The 23,158-nt window shown below is 35.9% G+C and overlaps 1 protein-coding gene and 1 long non-coding RNA gene across 2 annotated transcripts in view; both read right to left on the bottom strand.

Annotated features, from left to right (window-relative positions):
- Positions 1-362: 362 nt before the first annotated feature.
- LOC144444516 (uncharacterized) lies at positions 363-2,003 on the bottom strand. Its single transcript, XR_013481848.1, has 3 exons — positions 1,982-2,003; positions 1,449-1,537; positions 363-401 (listed from the first exon to the last, which is right to left on the bottom strand). It is a non-coding gene; the product is annotated as an uncharacterized LOC144444516 (long non-coding RNA).
- A 1-nt stretch (position 2,004) lies between these two features.
- Positions 2,005-23,158, bottom strand: part of LOC144444399 (transient receptor potential cation channel subfamily M member-like 2) — a gene marked incomplete at its 3' end in the record, with an annotated part of 33,702 nt that continues 12,548 nt past the window's right edge. Inside the window, exons 7-25 of the mRNA XM_078133812.1 lie at positions 20,011-20,176; positions 18,038-18,212; positions 17,249-17,393; positions 15,278-15,374; positions 14,754-14,947; positions 13,625-13,762; positions 12,852-12,948; positions 11,830-11,923; positions 11,034-11,177; positions 9,714-9,855; positions 9,291-9,374; positions 8,431-8,530; positions 7,201-7,268; positions 6,768-6,899; positions 6,028-6,288; positions 5,152-5,335; positions 4,773-4,890; positions 4,056-4,243; positions 2,005-2,342 (exon numbers count right to left, since the gene is read on the bottom strand). Coding sequence (XP_077989938.1) covers positions 2,005-2,342; positions 4,056-4,243; positions 4,773-4,890; positions 5,152-5,335; positions 6,028-6,288; positions 6,768-6,899; positions 7,201-7,268; positions 8,431-8,530; positions 9,291-9,374; positions 9,714-9,855; positions 11,034-11,177; positions 11,830-11,923; positions 12,852-12,948; positions 13,625-13,762; positions 14,754-14,947; positions 15,278-15,374; positions 17,249-17,393; positions 18,038-18,212; positions 20,011-20,176 — 2,865 coding nt within the window. The remainder of the gene's footprint in view (positions 2,343-4,055; positions 4,244-4,772; positions 4,891-5,151; positions 5,336-6,027; positions 6,289-6,767; positions 6,900-7,200; positions 7,269-8,430; positions 8,531-9,290; positions 9,375-9,713; positions 9,856-11,033; positions 11,178-11,829; positions 11,924-12,851; positions 12,949-13,624; positions 13,763-14,753; positions 14,948-15,277; positions 15,375-17,248; positions 17,394-18,037; positions 18,213-20,010; positions 20,177-23,158) is intronic.

Raw genomic sequence — 23,158 nt, 5'->3', positions numbered from 1 at the left:
ACAGACAGACAGACAGACAGACAGACAGACAGACAGACAGACAGACAGACAGACAGACAGACAGACAGACAGACAGACAGACGCATAGCATAACGCTTCCTTACAGAAGGCAAAAATATAGACAATAGTAAAATTACGAGTCGCTAATATGAATATGTAATAAGACTGCACGTTCACACTGAGAACTAATTGAACATCGTGTATCAGCCCTGCATCACTACACTAACGAGTTTTCTTTTCAATTATGCATACATGGTTCTTCTCTCTTCATTTTTTGAACACAGACGTCGTAATAATTTGAATTGGTACGATACCTTGGCGACAGTTTCGCATAGTACTCCTCATTCCATCGACTTGTCAGCGAGTTCAGATCTCTGATCTTCGAAGATAACTCTTGTTGCCTTGGGAGACAGTGAGGAATAGTTTAATTAATTTTCAATAAAATTGAAACATGTTCTTTTAATAGTGTTCTGTGTGTACCATCTGTATTAAGCGAGTACACAAAGGAAATTATAGTGCAATATGACAGGATGAAGTTGTCAATAGGAATACAGCACCAATGGCACAACTGTAAAATTGACTGTTATCCACATGCTGATCCAGCCCTGTTATTATGTATGCAATTTACACCATCATTTTACTGTTGCTATTGGCTGCCTCTTAGTTGCTGGGTGACTTTATCCCAATTTCTAAAAATGGTTTATCCATTTGCCAGGGGTTTTATTGCTAGGCATACGAGTTAACATTTCTTTATGTTGACCCAAGTCTTACCCATCCCTTGAAATATGCATCACCTGACTGTTTATATGGGAATGGTGTTGTTGCTAGGCATATTTCCATCCAAGTTTTTAACGTTTATTTATTTTCCTATCCAGTATTATTATATTTCATTTGGCCCTTGCTAAGGACAAGAAAATCTTTAGGCCAAGTTGTGTCCACATGTCTTGAACAAAATGTACTGGCAGTTGACCTTTGCTAAGGACCAGGAAATTACTAGGTCAAGTTGTGTCCACATGTCTTGAACAAAATGTACTGGTATTTGGCCCTTGCTAAGGACAAGGAAATTACTAGGCCAAGTTGTTTCCACATGTCTTGAACAAAATCTGCAGAATGACACTGCTTTAAAATGCCCATAAATTCCTGCCCTATCCATGACCCACCAAAGTAGTTTTTAGGTATGGGTTTTGACCAAAAATGATACATTTAGACCTAAATGTCAAATCACTGATGGGATCATGTCATGAACAATTCTTCTACACACCCCTAAGAATATGCCCACTTAATTTCGCACCAGTCTTTCCAGTAGTTTTTGTGTTTAAAGTTTTACAAAACACATTTTAACCCGAATGACACACCGCGACGAAACCACTTTGGTTTCAATAATTCCTCAATAATGGCCACAGCATTGCTGAATAGTGTGCAGTTGCACTAATAAGTAATTCAACTACCTTTCCGTCAATGTGTCCATTTTACCGCCGTCGGATTTCAACCCTTGGAGTTGTTGTTGGAGTTGTTCTACAGATACCGCCACATCAACCTGTCTTTAAAGGCAAAAAATATGTAATTTGATTATTATCCTTGTGTAGTTAAAAGTCAGAGTAGTATGTCGTATTTGGTAGAATTAATTTAATCCTAAAACACCAATGTGTGTAAAAAAAAAATATTTCGATAATTATATATATATATATATATATATATATATATATATATATATATATATATATATATATATATATATATATCTTTGTTTTTGTCCGTGTGTTTAGTGTATGTAGGTTGACGAGAACAACATCATATTTGTCACCAGCGTTGTCTTCGCAGTACGTGTACGTGCATTAGTTCACACGGTGACGCCTTAAAGATGCGACAATGGGTGAAAGGTCTTTTGATCGAATTTTGTTCGTCCAACATCGTCTGTGCATATACGTGTGTGCCTATGGCGGATAACAAATTATAATTAACTGCTACATCACTGTTTTACCTGTCGGCAAGTTGCTGTGTTGTTTTATTCGTTTGGTCTGTGTTTTGCACAAGATAATTGGTGCGTTGTTTGATGACGTCAGTTCCTCTCCTTATTCGTCTAGTTCGTCTCTTGATACCACCTGTCGTACTCTCAATGTGAGAAGCTTTTTCCCCGAGATGCGAACTTCTTGAGTCGATCATCTCCGTCGTCTTAGTGATTAGTTCATTCTGTCGTTGCAAATTCTGGCTAGCTTCTTCAAGTCTTTCAGTCCTAGCTTCGATTGAATTATGGAGTCTTTGCTTCTCGTAAGCTATATATTGGCTTAAGCAATTTCTGTTAAAGTTTTTTAAATGTTGGTTTTGTTGATGCCTTCTTCTTCCTGAAATAGTTATAATGTATACTATTTCAGATATACAAAACTAAAATTAAATTTGCCCGTCGAAAGATAAGGAGGGATTTTTTTGGAAGATTGAATGATAAAGCGATTGGCATTGATGTATCAATAACAGAATATCGTTACAATCAATCAAAACCTAAACTGAATGCCTCTCGCAACATTTGAATATTGCTGACTAATTCAATCAGTGTTATCTTAAAGCCCAGTTACGATAAGGATTGAAATCAGGATGAGAAAATCGGTCTGGCAGAGCTACATGTATAGCAAATGTCAGTCACGAATAAAAGTATGGTCTTATGACTATGTAAGTCATGGCGTCATGATGGTCGAATTGCTAGAGTGGACGGTTTGGAATCTGTAGGTTGCAGGTAAGCGCCCCGTCGCTGCCATTAGTTTCTGAATTATTAAAATATTTGAGTAAGATCTGAAGTAGACCTAGCTGTAGAATTTGGACCAGGTAGGATAGAGGTTGCAATGAACATGTTTTAATCTTATGTTGGGGAAGTGTAAAGGAAACCTTGCCTTTGATATAAAATGAGACCTTGCCTTTAATAACATAGGTGAAGACATTTGAATTTGGTATACGTCAAAAGTTATTTGATAAACATGGGTGTCGTTAAACTGTTCTGAGAGTCATGCAAAAGAATTGACGTGCAAATTTACCTTACAATATAACTATGATATTTGTGCCAGATTTAGATGAAATTGGATAAAATATGACTGTGCACAGAAAACGTTTGGCCATTTGACCTTGAATATGGACGTTTATATGAAATATCACGTTGTCAAATATGACTATTTTTTCTAACATGATAGCAGCATCTGATAAATTTCATTCATTTCATTTACACTAACTCTAAGTGTGGCATACGATAGATTTATATGGCAGGGGTAAGGGTAGGGGTCGAGGATTTTCCATCAAGCCAACAAAATGTCCCTGACTCCCCTCTGTAAAGCCCAAAACAGGCTGACACCTAGTACTTATTTCTAAAATAGAAATATGATGACCCCCATATCATGTTCTCATGCCAGGTATTTCATCTTTACTCATAGGGTGGACTGCTTGATTATTATCAAATCCTTTACAAGACACAGCACTAGTATGTACTGAACAACTATATAGGGTTTAACATTGATCAATGATTTTTGAAGGTTAGCAAACAAATGCCTACAAGGCAAATTGCTATGCATGAGTTTTAACTCCAAATAAATGCCTATTGAAACACAAAAAAACAGGCTGAAGCTGTGAGCAATTTTTGTGACAATTTAGCTCAATTCTACAGGCATATACGTATACATGGGTATACATTTTAAATTGGCACATTATGGAAATTAGACAAATCAGTATGCATGAACTCAAACAAAAACGTACTGACACATTGTTTGAGCGAGGAAAATATGCGCGGATTTTGTAAATGTAGCAAATAGGTGTTTCAGATGTCATTACACTTATTGAAACATCACAGACAGTAACATACAGACATCCAGGCAGACAGGAAGACAGCCAGGCAGACAGACAGACAGACAGACAGACAGACAGACAGACAGACAGATAGATAGATAGACAGATAGATAGATAGACATCACCATTACATAACCTCTCCGTACGAGAGATAGCAACTGGACAGCAGTCTATAAGTTACTAAAAGCAAACAGAAAGTGTATAGATCGATCTTCTATCATTCATATAATTACCTTTCCTTTCACCGCAACTTTGGCATTGTCGACATTTTTTGATGATGTATTTTCCGATCCAGAAGATGTTTACAAAGATAGATAACGGTGGAGGAAAAACAGGTTTTCTTTCAAATTCCTGGTGTAAAAGGTATTGCTCAAACTTCCATACTTCTTGTGACTGTTCTTGAACACGTTCGATGTCTCGGCTAATAATTGAGAAAAATTGTATACTTTGATACACAAAGTGTATTATCACTATAGAGGTGCAGTTGTTAATGAATTATGTGACGATGTGCAACCTATGAAGGGGAACATCAACAGCAATATGCGAAGGATCCGCGTGAAAGGTTTTCACTGTCCTTCCTCAGATTTGAGAAATGATATGTGTTAAAACTTCAAACAGACTATCTCTTTAGGGTTAAAGATCAAATATGAGTTCTCCCTCGCGGTTTTAAGTACACTGTCATGTTGTATGCATGTACAGTTGCAAAACACAACACAACCAATGTGACAAAATAATCATCATGGCGTATCAGAATATACCAGACGTTTAGCTTAAACCTTGGTACTAGAAGGGGTTTCTCTTTTTTTTATGTGGCCTATGCAGTTATTCACCTCCCCACGTGCGTGCATGCATGCATGTGTTAACATATACTTTTGCGCTCATATATGTATATGTAGATTGATAAGGCAAACAAAATGCAATTGCAATTCATTTGATATGGTACCACATACCTGAAGATGGCAATCAACAGATTAAGCAGGAGTACATTTCCTATGAACAGATGGACAGCCAACAAAGTTGTGTACAGAATGGACGTGGTTGTTTTGGGCGAGCCACTATCTTCATCCACTGTAATTACAAAGATTGTACCATAAAGTAAGTCATCGTTAAGTTAATGTTGATCCTGTACCTCTGCACAGGTGGGAAGTGACGAGGATGGATAGTGTTCTACGCGGGAACGAATCTTAGGTACAATTATACGGTGGGTTTTTTTTAGTTTCTGATTTTACGTCCATTATAGAAAGTATGTTTAGTTTTGAAGATTCAATTTAATTACAAATTCAATATCACGATGTTTTAGCTGTCAAAAAAAATAAAATACAGTTTTACCTCCAGCTAAGTCGTCCACAAACAATTCTCCAAACGTCTGAAAATAGGGTTTATAGAATACGTCGACAAAGACGAAGAATGAAAACGATCTCCCAGAATATCGAGCCAGGAATGCCTGGACTGCAACGCCGTATCCAAGCAAAAATATGATGAATACCATGGTGAATTCTAGTGTCCTGAAAAACTGTACAGTCAATAATGCGATAAATATCACTTTCTTTCACAATACTTGGTACTCTCATTGTATGGATAACTGCATTCAATGGTAGTAAATCCCAATTGTAATGTGACTATTGACCAACGTTTTTGTCATCTAAAATCATTCGAATAAGTCGTTTGCATGGAAACAATACCACGTACATACATACATACATACATACATACATACATACATACATACATACATACATACATACATACAACAAGTGCACGGAGTCGTTAGTATGTAAATATACCGTATACAACGAACTAACTCAGGAAAGTAATGCTATCTACAGGGATTTATGTTGCAATCGCTTGCATGAATTTAACACATTTTGTTGTCAATACTCTCTATCCGATTGTAAAAAAAAGTGTATTTTCACTGGAACGTTAATTGCGTTATCGATCGTTCTCAATGCAACAGATACCCTTCAGATATTCACTGCTAAAATGTACTCTAAGAATTCTATGTGATGGTAAACTACGGCCAATGACGAGATATAAACATTGCAGTCAATACCAGTGTTTCATCAAGTTTTAAACTGTACTTTAGTGCTTGCCGACATATTCATTTTCACTGGGCAAAGATAGGACCAAGCGTAATATCATGGAATCCGATTACGTAATACTGTGCAAAAATCTTTTTACATTCTAAATCAAGAAATGAAATCTTACCATTTGTTTGATCATATTAACCATCGGACCAAGTGTTTTACTAGCTGTGTACAGACGCAAGATTCTGAGGGCGAACAAGAAGTAGTTGACGGCATACAAAAACCTGGATGCTATCATTGTTTCGGGGAACCAGCGTAAGCAGAAAGAACCCATTGCAGTTGCGATGGTCAGTATTGCAAGCCTGTTCCAAGTTACTTTTTGCCACTCAAGGAAATGTTGTAGACGGTTTATACACTGACTACGATGGTGGAACTGGAACATCTGAAATAGTACATGGAAGGAGTCGTAGAATAACACATCAAACAAATGTGGTCACATAATGAAGATCACAGAGCCCTCATGAGGTGCACCAGTAGAAGTAATGCGCATGCTAGAGACTGTTACGGACGCAACGCAACCCAATGCAACGCAACGCAGAGCAGCGTAGCACTGCACAACACGACCCAGCACAACGCAACGCAACGCAACGCAACGTAACACAAATCAACAGAAAACTTGCAAATATTGAATGCTGCATCATGGGAAATATGATAATAAATATCAATCGATCAAAAGTATTGTAAGCAGTATTGTTGCATAGTTTGTAACCACAACTAATCAATTCATGGTTATCCTGACCATTTTAGGAGGTTTACTCTATTGAAACAACTACAAACAATCCCATAGTCCTTTGCCTTCGAGCTTTTGTAGCTGAATGCAAAAATGCAATAAACTTGGTAGAACCAGATATTTTAACTCACCTCTCTAAATATTTCTGTAAAGTATGTTGCGATCCATCCATGTACAAGTACATCAGGAATGTCAAAGTTTCTGCCAAGATGGCAGAAGATGATGACATAGGCATATAAAATGAGTAGCATGGCCAACATAACCTGTAAAAATATGGAGACAATAAATGCTCGTTATTACAACTCTAAATTCGATAGATTTCCACCAGTTATATTTTTCAGATCATGAGGACTGTTATCCCTGTTTTAGGGACGTTTTAGAAATTACTGACAGGATCAAATTTGAGAGTAATTTGTTCTGACACTTGCGAATGGTACTTATCGTCTAACAAACAAACAAACAATTAACAAATAGAATAAAGTTTAAGTAACAACATGATATCAATCGTGGTGGCTTTATATCAAATTTCACATATTTTATTTCCGAAAATAGAAAAATTCATACCACATTCGTTCCAAACTTTGTAACGGGAGCTTGGTAAAATGCTCTACATCGTCTCCAATGATTGGTAACTGGAATGACAAAGAATAGCCATTAGGAAAATAAAGATGCACGTGGAAAATCTATGCAAGATATTACATGATCAATGTAAGTAAATAAGTCCAGACGATTATAATACGCTCGTAGATAGAGAAAATAATGCCAATGGTATTGTAGCACGATTGCTTAATATTTATTTCAAGGGCGTAATGAGAGGTAGTGTAGCTGTGGAAGAATCCTGTATACCTGGGCCATTTGTGTGTGTGGTGGGGGTGAATTAATTCGACTGTGTATCCATCTGTCAGTATACATGATATAATAATAATAATCTTTATTTCTACTGGATAGTTCTTTAAGTATATAAACACTTGTCTCCAAAGAAGTCCAGTGAGGGCCATCCCTCATGGGTTCAGTGTTATCTGAACCAGATGAAAACTGAATGCCTTCCAAAAAGGCAAAGCCTTTAGGTTATTCTTCTTACGCACATTAATTAATGGAATGAAAAATTCTTGTCATAAATGGCAATTCCTTTGTTAGAAAATTAATTATGCTAAATTGTGGGAAATTTGGAGATTGAATACTTAAGATATTGTATAATTACCGACAATCTTTAATTGCAATAATGAATCTTTTAAGATGGCATTGACGTAGGAGACATTCACTTTGTTATTGTCAATGTATGTACGGTCCGTATTATATGAAATTTGAAGCTGGCTTTCTAAATATAAAAAACCTACATTAGTGAGCCATGTCACATGTGTGTAGTGTATTCTCACTTAGGTCATCTCAGAGGTCTGGTGAGACTATCATCAGTGTATACAAAACCATAGGAATATGAATTGTGCATTGTTAAGAGAAAGCCTATTTTAATAAAACTATTAATTATGCAAATGACTTATTAGGATTAAAAACTACATCAGCAAACTATATCAAATACTTGTGCTTTATTATAATACAATAATAGATTATCTATAAAGCAACAATATATCAAATTAACATTTCTCAGAGGCGGCGTAGAATGGTAACATGTTTAAAAACGATAATACAATACCATGAAAAAAGACACTGAAACAAATATTAACATATAACACAAACTCGGGCAGGCAGGCAGACACGCACGCGCGCACGCAAAGTATCAATCCTTAACATTACATAAATCAGGGTATGAGTAGTAAATCATATTCGTGGTCTTACATTTTGTGGTTAAAGTGATTCCCATTTGTTCCAATTCGTCGTCAAATTGTATCCATCCAAAACTAGCAACCAACCAATAAAATGGAATTGTCAAATATACCTGGTTTCAGAGAAGAAACAGATTCATTTATTTGCTGATTATTTGAACTAGTGTCTTTTCGAAAGTACTCTGAAATGTAATTTTTATAATATTTTATATAATATAGATACATGTGGTATAAGCTTACATAAAACTGCCTTCCTTCAGACAGACAGACAGACAGACAGACAGACAGACAGACAGACAGACAGACAGACAGATAAATAGGTTTTGAGGTAACATTCTGATACACCCTGGAATACCCAGTTGCTTGGTCTGATAATATTATAGTGTTTGCTGTATTTTACCTATATTATGCAGCAGTAGAGGTTGTCATTTCGTTTGCTTTAGTAGAGTAGAGGCTGTCATTCATGAGTGTGGTTTAACCTTTGTCACACAGTAAATGTTGTCATTCGTTCACTGACATTCCATTTGTCATTCGTTCACTGACATTCCAATTGTCATTCGTTCAGTGTCATCGTTGATAAAAGGGTCAAAAAAGTCGTGTACAACTGATATACATCGACACTTGCCTTTTTTAGTATTGAAGGACCAACAATGTAAACTTATAAATTCACTAATATTTAAATTCAATATTGTTTTCTTTTATTACCATATCATTTGATTATATCAATTCAGTCTAGAATATTGCTAAGTAAGCTTGAGAATGGATTTCAAGACTACAATGTTAATCTGTTGATGACTAGGGAATATTTCAGCTTGTTTCAGCTTATTTCAATGACTTTCCACAATATTCTATTATAATTATATCATAACATACCTTCTTGGAATTTTCCTGTATATTCATTTTGCCAAACCACATCTTTCTCAGTGTATCTTGGCAACAATCATGTGACAAGAACATCTAGAAAACATGAATATATTTGGTATCTATTTGGTATCTTATGACGTAAGGTTTCTTCTAATGTTACAGACAATCGAAAACATTTGATATCGTACGCATTGCAAATGAGATCAAAACTGACTGTTCGATAAACGACACTGGACAGGACAGAAGTAATCAACATTTAGCTATTTGGAATAACGTCATAGATAAACATACCTTGAGACACAGTGTCTACGCAAATAATTCAGAATTATCCAGACTAGATTGTCATCGTTTGAGAAATAGATATCTCCTTCAAAAGACTACTATCAATATTTAGACGTACAGCCACATTACGTAAGTCATTTCATAGCTTACCTTGGCCTTTGACTGTATTGCGAGCTGTAAACACGTTAAACGTCTCCAGTTTTGATGACGTTCTTGCAACAGTTTACTAGCTTCTGATGAGTCCTGGGTATATGCTATTGCTATTAGATGCGTAGCTTTTTCTTCATATTGTCTGTATTGTGAAAAATGTACCAGTGTGAGAATAGTTCCCTTGTCATTTGTATACTACAGTCATTTACAAAATGTGCAACCCTCTAAAAATCAAGGTTTCTATGTTGGAAGACATATCTCCGGACAGAGTCTAAAATATAATTCTACAAACAACTGGCAAGTTCACAACATCATACACAATGGAGAATATATAATTAAATCATTGCGTGATCAAGATCAAGAGTAGACAGATGGAAACCCTTCCGAAGTAACTATAATGTTTATTGCTCATATTGCCAAGAATCACTAGGACAGTAAAATATACTATTTGTTACTTCGAAAGGGTTAATTAGACACGATTGAAACGTTTCTATCCGTGTACTATCGACCTTGACCATGCAATGATTTAATTAGGGAGCCTTTAATAATTGTAAGTGGGACGGCCGGGGGAATCAAGCCCGGGCTCTTGCGTAAAATATGACCCTCCGCCGATTCTGTCGTACTAAATAGTGGCCCTCCCTCAACTTTCTTTCTGTACAACATTCCCCCATCACCCGTTAAATTAGTTAAAAACATTGAGGTAAAATGTTGTCAGAAATGGAAAGGACACAAGTCACATATTCAAACTGGCATAATTGTCACAATGGAAAGAATATCAAAACTGTATATTTGTCAATATTGATATCAGTTCTTTCAAGTAACGCACTTTTATTTAGAAAATTAAGTTTTAACTTAAGGTGAAGAAATAGTACAATAAATCAATATCTCAATCAAAAACATAGTTTAATATTTGTATTTTGTGGTAGGTAGATAGATAGATAGATAGATAGATAGATAGATAGATAGATAGATAGATAGATAGATGGATGGATGGATGGATGGATGGATGGATGGATGGATGGATGGATGGATGGATGGATGGATGGATGGATGGATGGATGGATGGATGGATGGATGGATGGATGGATGGATGGATGGATGGATGGATGGATGGATGGATGGATGGATGGATAGATAGATAGATAGATAGATAGATAGATAGATAGATAGATAGATAGATAGATAGATAGATAGATAGATAGATAGATAGATAGATAGATAGATAGATAGATAGATAGATAGATAGATAGATAGATAGATGGACATTGGCAAATAAAGGGACCAAATACTCGATATCAATATGTCATTGGATATAATTACCTAGACAGCTCCAGATACTGATCTTGTTTCTTCTGTTCTCTATGGGACAGTTTGTCGGCTACACTCTTGAGGACGTAGCTTACGAGTAATGACGTCATAATTGGGTCATCAAGCTGCATCCATGCGTACTCTGCCAAGTCAAGACTGAAGACAAACAGTGGATATTAGTTTGTTGTGAAAATAGCAGTCAGTCAAACGACAAAGATGAATCAGTTGGGAGACATGAACTTGGAAAGTATAAAATCGAGTTTGATGAAAGAGGTCGACTAATCCCTTAGTCTATCTTCACAAAACTTTATTTACAGACGTTTCGAGGGAGGAGTTCTTAAGGTCTAAAAACAATAACATAAACGAAAAGAAAGTAAGTGAGTAACAAAGTAACAAAGTAACAAAGCGATCGAAAGTGTAGGTCTACAACAATAATAGTAACCAAATGTAACCTGAATGCTTTCTGTATAATACATATACCAAATTATATGGAATTTGAAGCATACATTGTTATTATAAGATATGAGACACGTTCGTTTTGGTATCAACAATGTAGTATGTACCAAATTATATGTCCCCAAAACAACATTAATTACACAAACGACTCAATACAATGAAAACTACACCATGTCATCAAGTGTCATCATCAGACACTTGCACATGTTTGTATGTGTACTTGGTAACAGGTCAAAACCAAGGAGTATACCACCATGGTGTGATTTAGTCCTTACAAATATCATGGCTTATCAACCAATCAAATCACGCATACATATAACAAGCATAATGCACGAGTAGAATGTGTACTTACCGATTTGTAGTTATTGCCCATAGGAATATATCACGAAAATATGGACCCAGCCTGTTGCTCTTGTCTAATGTGTTTGATGTGACCTTTTCCGAGTCTGTAGACATGAATATAGAATAACATATCACATAATAACCTTTAATATGAAATATAAATGGCGAAATGTGGATAATTCGAGTCATTGTTGTATCGTTCCAATTTATCACAGATTGATATGTCTAAAGATTGTACTGTGTCTGATTCTAAAAGCGTTGTAAGATATTTGCGCTTTGTTATCATCAACACATGTACAAACTGATTTACTTCTAATTACCAAAAAATGTTAATCATCAATGTGTGCACCAAATGTTATGAAAGTTGAAGGATACATTACAAAAAAAGTAATCATTATGCAAATGACTGATTAAAGTTAATAGTAACAACGTTTACTGAAATGGTGACACAGGCAAACACAGACAGACATAGACACACACTTATGCATACGCATACAAACACAGGTAGACCAAAAGAAACAGAAACAGACACAGACAGACATGTCAGAGAGACACGCACGCAAGCACACACACCGCGCGCGCGCACACGCACGCACACGCGCGCGCACACACACACACACACACACACACACACACACACACACACACACACACTAACATAAGCTTCTCTTTAAGGAATGGAAAATGTTAGACTCTCTCTCAGTCCTCGGAGCATCGCATATGGCTAAACCTTGGGTTGTTTTGTATGTACCGATATCTACTGCATAATTATACTCGAGTTTCGCGTTGACAGTGAGCGTCGCACTAACACATCAACAAAGGTTAGTCATATGTTGTCGATGAGGGCGCACAATACAGGGATATTCGAGTACAATTATGCCGTAGTTATCAGTACATACAAAACAACCCAAGCTTTAGCTATGTATGCAAAGCTCCGAAGACTGAGAGAGAGTCTAGGAAAATGTTAATCATAATCTTGAAATGCAAAGTTAACAAATAATTCAAACAAATAGTATAGCGAGTATAACTTACTCTTTTTGAAATTTGGCGTGTAGTATTTATTTATTGTATTTCTTAACTTAGTGTCACATGTATGTGGCCAGTCGACGTCAGCAGTTCTGTGGAGATCCTACATTACAAGTTAAAATAAATTTCACATTATAATTTCAAAATGTACTAGTAACCTTCTGTACATGTACGTTTGTCCAGAGACTTGTCTTGGTGTTACTACCTCAACATAGATTTTAGCATATTGTCAACAGATAGTAATTTCAAATTCAAAACAGATTGTGTGCTTCCAAGGACATAAGCCATGGCTGGGTGGGTGGGTGGGTGGATGAGTGTGGCGAGCTTCTTCAGGATAGTAATACCTAGACAAATCTCTGTCCTAGTCTAGTTATGTGTGATTTGAATCTGTAACATTCATATAGAGGGCCAACCAATACATGGATTTGAACACTTGAATAAATGACAGACGATTGTCAAATTTGACACTATACTATGGGTGGATGCTAAGGATCATACTGATATTGTATAATCAAATGTTACGATATCTAACTACTGGCAGATAACAGGGAATAGGATAGGAGAGGGTCACGGTAATTCACAATCCTGATGACGTCCATGTCTTGGTGTTGACGGTAATATGGTGATATGAAAGAGGCACTAACAGTCGAGACAAAGAATGACTTGTTCTAACAATTTAAATCTCTTGAAATCTACATCAAAATGTATTTTAAAAGTCACACGTCAGGAAATTGATGAATAATTAATTTATTCCTAGGGCACCCTTTGTTTGACTGTACCTTTCCATAAAGTTCAGTTTCCAATGTGTCCTGGCTCAAGTATTCATTCATAGTATAGCCCTCTTCTATCAGTTTGGATATGCATTCGGTACTCTGATTACGTAGGGCGTGCGTCATAAGTGATCTTCGTTCGAGTTCCTGAATAGGAAACAAAAATCGATGTACTCAACAAGATGTCAGTATCTAGATCATAGTAGTCTAATTTTTCTCACCTATTCCAGTCTTTTGTCCTCGTCACCATCCCTTACACTGTCCTGTCGTCTGTTAATTTTTACTCTTTGTAATTAGTTATGTTCCTGATCTTTATTTCTTTCACAGTTTTTACTTTACTTTTCATCAATTACATATAATTTATAATCTAATCATACTCTGCACATTCCTTGACAGATGTTAAATTTAAATTTATTATGGTACCATCCTGTTATATCAAACCAGATATTAAATTTATCATGACAGCATCATCTTATATCATACCAGATATTAAATTATTATGATAGCATCGTGTTATATCGTACCAGATATTAAATTTATCATGACAGCATCATCTTATATCGTACCAGATATTAAATTTATCATGATAACATCCTGTTATCAAACCAGATACTAAATTTATCATGACAGCATCGTGTTATATCAAACCAGATATTAGATTTATTGTGATATCGTCGTGTTATATCGTACCAGATATTAAATTTATTATGATAGCATCGTGTTATATCATACCAGATATATTAAATTTATTATGATAGCATCGTGTTATATCGTACCAGATATTAAATTTATTATGAGAGCATCGTGTTATATCAAAGCAGACATTAAATTTATTATGATAGCATCGTACCAGATATTAATTTTATTTATGATAGCATCGTGTTATATCATACCAGATATATTAAATTTATTATGATAGCATCGTGTTATATCGTACCAGATATTAAATTTATCATGATAGCATCGTACCGGATATTAAATTTATTATGATGGCATCGTGTTATATCGTACCAGATATTAAATTTATTATGATAGCATTGTGTTATATCATAACGGATATTAAATTTATTATGATAGCATCGTGTTATATCGTACCAGATATCAATTTTATTTATGATAGCATCATGTTATATCATACCTGTTTTTTCCTCTTATTCATACGTATTTCCTGGAGTTCTTTTATCGATATCGAAACAGGAAGTGAACATGATTGGTTAAAGTCTAAAAGTTTATTCATGTTCATATCTATGGTTGGCTGGATGGCTGGATTGGCTTTGTATCTTCTGTTTAACTTATATCTATCAACTTCATTGTCGGCCATGTGAAGCTGCCCTGTCACGAATCAACAAGAACAAAAAGTAACAAGAATCTGATCAACCAAAAATATGTTCATCGTCTTGGTAAGCTCAATGCTGAAGGGATATGTGATGAGGTACTCCCTTTAAGCGGAAATGCCGATAACATATAATTATAGACAATAGAAGAGAAGAATGTGACGGTATTGGTCCATGCTAAATTATCACGTATTAGACATGTTGTTCCAAATCAAGTCGGTGGTTCTCACCAAGGGCCAAGGAAGTAAGCTCCCTTTCACTAATAACACCACCCTTAGCTTCATACTAGTAATTGAAGTGTAAAAGGTAAACTACTCTGTTTACTTACATTTGACATACGCTCTTACAATGGCTTCATGGATACTGGTTGCAATGCCCTTCTTGTTTTTTGCTTTGATATCAACTTCTGGATCATAAACTTGTATCTGAAGTAAAACATTCAAACATTGTTGAAGTCTACTAAAGTCTTTTCTGGATCAACAATCTAAACACCTCTTTAGGATATATCTCATGTATGTAAGTACTATGTGTGTGTGTGTGTGTGTGTGTGTGTGTGTGTGTGTGTGTCTATCTATCTATCTGTCTGTCTGTCTGTCTGTCTGTAGATACTATATGTGTGTATGTGTGTGTCTGATTCTGTCCTGTCAGTCTGTCTTTATCTGCCTCTATGTCTGTCTTAACAGTACATATAGATGTTTTGTTGCATTGGCAAATAACGCGCCTTTCAATTGGTTGAGAGTAGCACTTTGGTATAGTTGTTATATTTGTTCATTTGTTTTCATGTATTCATTCATTCATTCATTCATTCATTCATTCATTCATTCATTCATTCATTCATTCATTTATTTATTTATTTATTTATTTATTTATTTATTTATTTATTTATTTATTTATTCATTTATTCATTATTTATTTATTTATGTATTTATTTATTCACTTCTTTATTTATTTATTTGTTTATTGATTTATTTGAGGATGCACCATACAACCAAAATTTGTAATAATTGTCGACATTTGTAATACATTAACAACATTTGTAATATGTAATAAACATGCCGAAATATATAAAACAAATTGAGGAGGTTCCTCCTGACTTTGCTCCCATGCACTCACACATACATACACATGTGCGTACGCACATACACACATATCTATAGATAGATAGATAGATAGATAGATAGATAGATAGATAGATAGATAGATAGATAGATTGATTGATTGATTGATTGATTGATTGATTGATTGATTGATTGATTGATTGATTGATTGATTGATTGATTGATTGATTGATTGATTGATTGATTGATTGATTGATTGATTGATTGGTTGACAGACTATTTGATGAATTAATTTATTCTCCAATTAAATTAATACATGTTGAATTCACTTTCGATTGATGTGATGATTTTACATTCTTGGCTTAAATTTCTTATTTAGATAATCCATTTTTTTTTCTGGAATGTCACGAGTTATTGCAAACTTTGACAATTTCATTACATGTTTCTTAATGAAATTTCGGCAAATTCGGCAATTTGTATTACATCTGTCGTTCACAGAAATTATTACAAATGTCGCCACTACAATGGCAGCAGTGTGTGGTCATATTGTCATTAACCAATATTTGAATATTATTTATTTTCGGCAAATTCGTAAATTATATTGAATTCACTTCGCAAACTGAGCTACCAGACAAATAGTTTTAAACCTGGCTCTTATCGGTTGAATGACGAGAAAACTATAGGCATTGACATATTGTGATCAGTTAAGTGGAAAGTGTCAAAGTCTTAGAGTAGATTACGAGAACGTGAGTTCTTATTATACGATATTGAGTTAAAATTTGGTTGACGATATCATTTAATTATAAGTTCATTAATAACGATGACTTTATCCCTTACTTACATCCAATTACATACAAGATATATTTATGACATCATTGTTTCATGATAGAAATATAAACACTTTTTTAAGTAAGACTTTGCACTAGAAAGGCCAGAAAGGATTTAGACGGAAAACAGAGACCATTCTAGTAGTTTTGGAGTGGTAACTGGCGAACCATAAATCTATGTATATTGAGGTATTCCCTGTGTGCTCGTGTGATCCGGTACAAGTGTAACTTGATGGAGTGTGTAGCTAACTAAACATTCCCTACAACGTTACCAACGTTAACGTTTTGTGTGATTTTCACAGGCGTGACAATATAATTAAAAGAAAATGGTTTAAAATCCATACTTGTTGTTCTAACTCTTAAAACTTGGCTTTCGCGGCGTAGTATAAGACTTGCTGACAAAACATTACTTACAAGTTTACGATGCTGGATTATGAGTTTGATATCTTTCCAGATTTCGTCTTCTATTTCGGCAGACATCTTCCCGTTGAGGCTGTTCACGTTGTAAAGATGTGTCCTCAACTGAAACTGTTCAATATCCTGTTCGCTAATATCCCCACTAAAATAAATCAAGATATTGTTAAAATAATTAAATTATCTCTACAGCATATTTTTTTATGGGAAATCTAAGAGTCGTGGTTTTGAGGAGGCGAGGGTAAACTCGCCTCGTGTAACTTATAAAATCAATTTGACGATTTGTTTTCCTTCTTGGTAATAAACGAAGTACAAAATTCCGTTAGGGAATGGGCACAATTTATGGTGGATGGCGTGTGAAGAGGGCACGGCTTTGAAGTTCTGATGGTCGACGTCTGAAAGGGGAACGTTGGAGTATTTTTCTGTTGGTATGTGGCTCTTTGAACCAAATTAAACGTTGTGAGATATTGATAACCTAGTAAGTCATTTATCTGATACAATGTCATAGGAGTTCTCGTACAAAACGCGAGCGCTGAGTGGATTTACTCAACGAATGAGAACGCGTAATACACCGAAATATACAGGTACGTTACTTCAGAAAGCTCTGTTAGAAAAGAGCTTGAGCACAGACAAAGATGTTATCATTATTGTTTGGTGGTTTACATTGTTTCAATTTAGAACTTCGTGTTTTATTATAAGACAGATTCTGATTAGCAGCACGAAAGTACGAGATTTGGTACGAGAACTTCTATGATATTGTGTCAAATTCTAGCTGAGTGAGTACATTACCTAAGGGTTGTTTCTATTTTATTCTGGTAAATATGTTCGATGAAGTCAGTTGCACCTCCAGTTCCTTTGAATAGCACCACAGAAAGTGGATAGTCATGATTGACAGCATAGGCGATTTCAGTGATCGTCTCCACGCCACCACCCACAGCTAGTAGCACCACGTACCTGTCCTGAACTAAACAATACAAGTTGTGATCATTTTACTTGCGGTTTGACATCACGACAACATGTGTCTACGTCACTGAAATCATCGGTACAGAATTACCATCCTTAAAATCAATCTATCATTCCAGATCCATTCGCAAAGCTACATTCATTATTAAGGATTCAAGTCATCCAGCACATACACTTTTTGAACTGTTACCCTCGGGTAGGCGGTATAGTAGTATCAAAATGAAATCAGAACGTTTTAGAAAGAGCTTTAATTAATCTGCGATTCGCATTTTAAACCAGTCCTAGGATATTTCACCATTTGTTTTAGTGTAATGTTATTTGTCTCTGTATTTTGTTAGCATCATGTGTATTTTAAATCATTTGATGTGTTACATTGCTAAAGAGCTCTTGCTTTCACTTGCATTTTCTTTCCATGTTTTTTTAATTGTTCCTTTCTTTCCAACATTTAGTTTTCAATTTATTCATCTCTTTTTATGAGTGCACATGAAATAACAATATTATTATTCAGTTCGAGTATCAATATAAAAAGTTTACAATACCGCTATGATTTCGTAGCTTTGGAAAGCTAAAGTTGAAAGTATTAAGTCAGTTTCGCACGTCACATACAAATGACAGTGTCCATAACATTGGTATAGTTCATTACTGCAGATATAGTAATGGTATGTTAGAGAAATTTAGGTGCTCGTGTATAAATTAACAGAAACTGGAATCTGGTGAGATGTGGTGATTCACATAGTGTTCTAAACAGAAATACACACCGTATTAATCTCTTCATACTGAGCAGTAGGATAAAATAGATCAACACCTTTAATAAACTATGAATATTACCATTACGAAACTTTTGACTTTTGCCCCATGTGCAACATAAGTGGAGCACTGATTGTGAAACACTGAACAGTCGAGTATTTACATGACATGTTATGTAACTAGTATAGTAGGTAATACGTATATATTTATAGTTATTTTTCAATGTAACTCTAGGTGAAGTAACATTAACGAATATAGGTATGAAACGCGGCCGGGACAAGAACAAATGCCACAGTTAAGACCATCAAGTGCTCATTTGCATTTAAACAAAAATAACAAATAAAGAGTACAGTTGTACTACAGTGCCATTGGCGTTATCCTTAATAACCTACAAGGTTATAAATAATGCCTTAATGCAGCAAATATAAACTACAGATGTGTTAATGGAGGCCAACTATGACTCTCTCGCTCACCCCAGATGAATGGGAGACAGTCAACCAACAATCTAATGCACAAACCTTGTCTTGATATTATTAAACTTCTTTGAACAATTTAACCCAGGTAATTGCCGATTGTGAAATTATTGCCTGGACTAAAAATTGCCTTAATAGTCTGGCAGACGGGAGGGGTAGCCTCGATTTGCTGGCTTTAGTTTTTATTTGCGACAGACAGATAGACAGACTTACAGACAGGCAGGCGCATACATACATACATACATACATACATACACACACACATACATACATACACACACACATACATACATACATACATACATACATACATACATACATACATACATACACACACACACACACACATACATACATACATACATACATACATACATACATACATACATACATACATACATACATACATACATACATACATACATACATACATACATACAGCCTTAATGCGTTATCTTTTTTTTCGGTACGGGGGAGAAGGCAACTCGTTAACCTTTAACTGTTCAACCTAAGGATCGAATTTATTCACATGCAGGCCGCATATCACCATCGTTATTGGTGATTTTGTAATGTAATTACCTCCACGTGCCAAGCTTGAGAGATGACGTTCTAGCTGTCCTCTAAACCATCTTCCCCGTCGAAACCAATGACAGTCCTCTCTTGGTTGCACCACTATGAAGTGTGTATGATGAGGATTGAGTGAATGTTTCCTAGCTTCCTTGTCGACATGTCGCATACGAGTGCCCTGCTATGAGTAAAACAATACTAGTCAACATTATGATTTCTCTATAAATTTAGATGGTCTGTTAGCAGTCGAGTGGCAAGGGGGTCCAACGCTATTCAAAGGCAGTCAATATTTAAAAAAAATATTTAAGATACAAAAATACATACATTCATTCATTCATTCGTTCGTTCGTTCGTTCGTTCGTTCGTTCGTTCGTTCGTTCGTTCGTTCGTTCGTTCGTTCATTCATTCATTCATTCATTCATTCATTCATTCATTCATTCATTCATTCATTCATTCATTCATTCATTCATTCATTCATGGACGAGGTATTGACCAACTGATGGATTCGTGAACGGATGATTTTATCGGATAAGTTGGACAAAGTGTGGCACAATAGATATCTAGGTAGGTAGGGTGGTTGATTGATTGATTGATTGATTGATTGATTGATTGATTGATTGATTGATTGATTGATTGATTGATTGATTGATTGATTGATTGATTGAGGACTCGAAGAGCAATGTGGTCTAAGAATAACATATTGTTGTAACTTGATTCTAAGAAACCTGCAATGATATAATTTTATCTCCCTTCCATGTCTAGGATGAGTAACCCCATTTCTCTCAGCCGGGAGAAACCGCCTTAATAGTTTTTTATTCCAAATTTCGACAGTTTTATTTACATATATTTTAAATGTAATTTATTACAAGTATCGGAATTTGTATTACAATTTTTGTTCACAATTTATTACACATTTCATTAGTACATTACAAATATCTGCAATGTATTACAAATGTCGGCTTATTACCAATGTCGGCAATTGTATTACAATTGTGGGTTGTTCAGCACTTCCTATACGTTAGTTCGTTCTACTGTTACGATCCAAAATATCGTATTTCGGAATTATGGGAATAAATTCTACTTTTCGGCATTGTAGGCCATAGGTCAGATGTAGACTGGCGATGACGAATCTGGGCAAACATGATGTAACTGAAATTCAGATGATTGGTTAGAGAAAAGTGCGTAATAACTTTTATGATGGCATGATCTTAGGGTGTGACTTGCTATTTATATAGTCGTTGTGTAAATTCCATGGTATTCGAGGTATACCTAAGAGGAGAATAAAACATCCAGAATCAGGAGAGGAGCTCACGAGCCTGAGAGACGAGCTCTCGGGTAGGTGATTCTGGCAAGCCGAAATATCTTCTCAGTCGTGACTAATTCCCGACTTGGACCTGAACGATCCCGTACGAGAGTATGAGAGTGTGAGTGCTAGAGTGTAACGTCTGAACTATCCATACTTATACCGTTCAACTCTACGACACTCAACACTGGTGGAAAATCCAACAGGTCCACTTAATGTTATTACGTTCTGGTAGAAGACTGAGAAGAAAACGACATTTGCATCCTTGTCAACGGCCACCTACAGTAATGGCAGAAGCAGACCCGAATATCCAGCAAGAAGCTCCACAGCCAGAAAACAATGGAGCAGAGGTCAACCAAGGCCAGCGGCAAGACGCACGGCTGGTTCACCAAGAGCTACAACGCATTGTCAACAGAATGCAGAATTTGACGGTGGGTAACGATATCATACCACCTCAATTTTATGGGAAGGAAGATGAAATACCAACCAGATGGTTGCGTAAATTTGATGCATATGTCGTCCTTAAGCAGTTTGACAATATTCAACGTCTGAATATTTTTAGTCTGCTTATGTCTGGTGAAGCAGAGAGATGGTACACGTCCTTGCCTGACGACCTGGCGAACAACTGGGAGAACATGCGTGCAGCTTTCATCGGACGATTCCAGAACAGAGCACCACAGTGGCGTATAGATCAAGAGCTAAGAACAATTAAGCAAATGGACAAAGAAACAATCGAAAAATATGCCTCACGTTTAAGGGATATGTGCTATCGTTATAACAGAAATGATAACGAGCTTTTTAGTTTATTTTTACAGGGGTTAATACCGTCTATACGTAGTACGGTAGTCAACAGAGATCCGGTCAATTTCCAGGAGGCCGTGGCTTACGCCCGAACAGCAGAAGTGGTAGAACGGTTCGACGATGATGTCAAAGCACTGAAAACTGGTCGTACTTCCGACACTTCTACAGAGGTTTTACAACAAGCCTTCGACTCTTTGCTAAAACAGAACGAAGTTCTACATGAAAAGCTATCAGCAACGACGGTGACGCCCCTCCATGTACCAGCAGCGCCTGTTCAAATACGACAAGAACCCTACGCAAACGCTGGACCACGGTCACGGGTAGGCCAGAGCTATAATTATTCTAACGTAAATAGGCCGCCAGTAGTAACTCCACGTTATGGCGGTCGACAAGTTAATACGGCTAAGCAGATTTGTAAATTTTGTAATAAGCCAGGGCATTCAAGTCCTAATTGTTATACAAATCCTAATCGTGGGTGTTACAATTGTGGGGAGATAGGCCATGTGGCCAGATTTTGTGATAGAAATGGTGCCCGATATGCTTTTCCAAAAAACGGGTAAACGTTGCGAGACGAAAATTGTATAAGCAGTCAGATGAGAAATCTCGCAACGGAGTATCTTTAAATCTCAATTGTGTTAATTTGCCAGAGTCAATGATTGTAAATGATAATTTAATTAATGTGCGTATTTTTGATCGTAAAGTATCAGCACTTATAGATACAGGTTCCGATGTATCAATAATTTCAGAGTCTTTGTTAAATAATATTCGTAAGTTAAGAAAGTGTAAGCTTTTCAAATCAAGTTATAAGATAGTTACTTTGCCAGATGGGCGTACTTTGCCTATTTTAGGATGTCTTAGAATTCCTGTTTTCTTTACTAATCGTGCGATTACTATGCAAGTCTATGTCCTCAAAGAATTGAAGCAGGATTTAATTATAGGCCATGATTTCTTACGTAGAAATGGAGCTATTATTGATTTTATGAAGCGCAAAGTTACTTTACGTCCATCGTCCCTTATACGCGCGTCTAAGACATATTCTATACCTGCTCGTTCAGA

The sequence above is a fragment of the Glandiceps talaboti genome, chromosome 13, assembly GCF_964340395.1.
Source record: "Glandiceps talaboti chromosome 13, keGlaTala1.1, whole genome shotgun sequence".
NCBI lineage: Eukaryota > Metazoa > Hemichordata > Enteropneusta > Spengelidae > Glandiceps > Glandiceps talaboti.
This window is presented reverse-complemented; position numbering and strand designations above follow the sequence as displayed.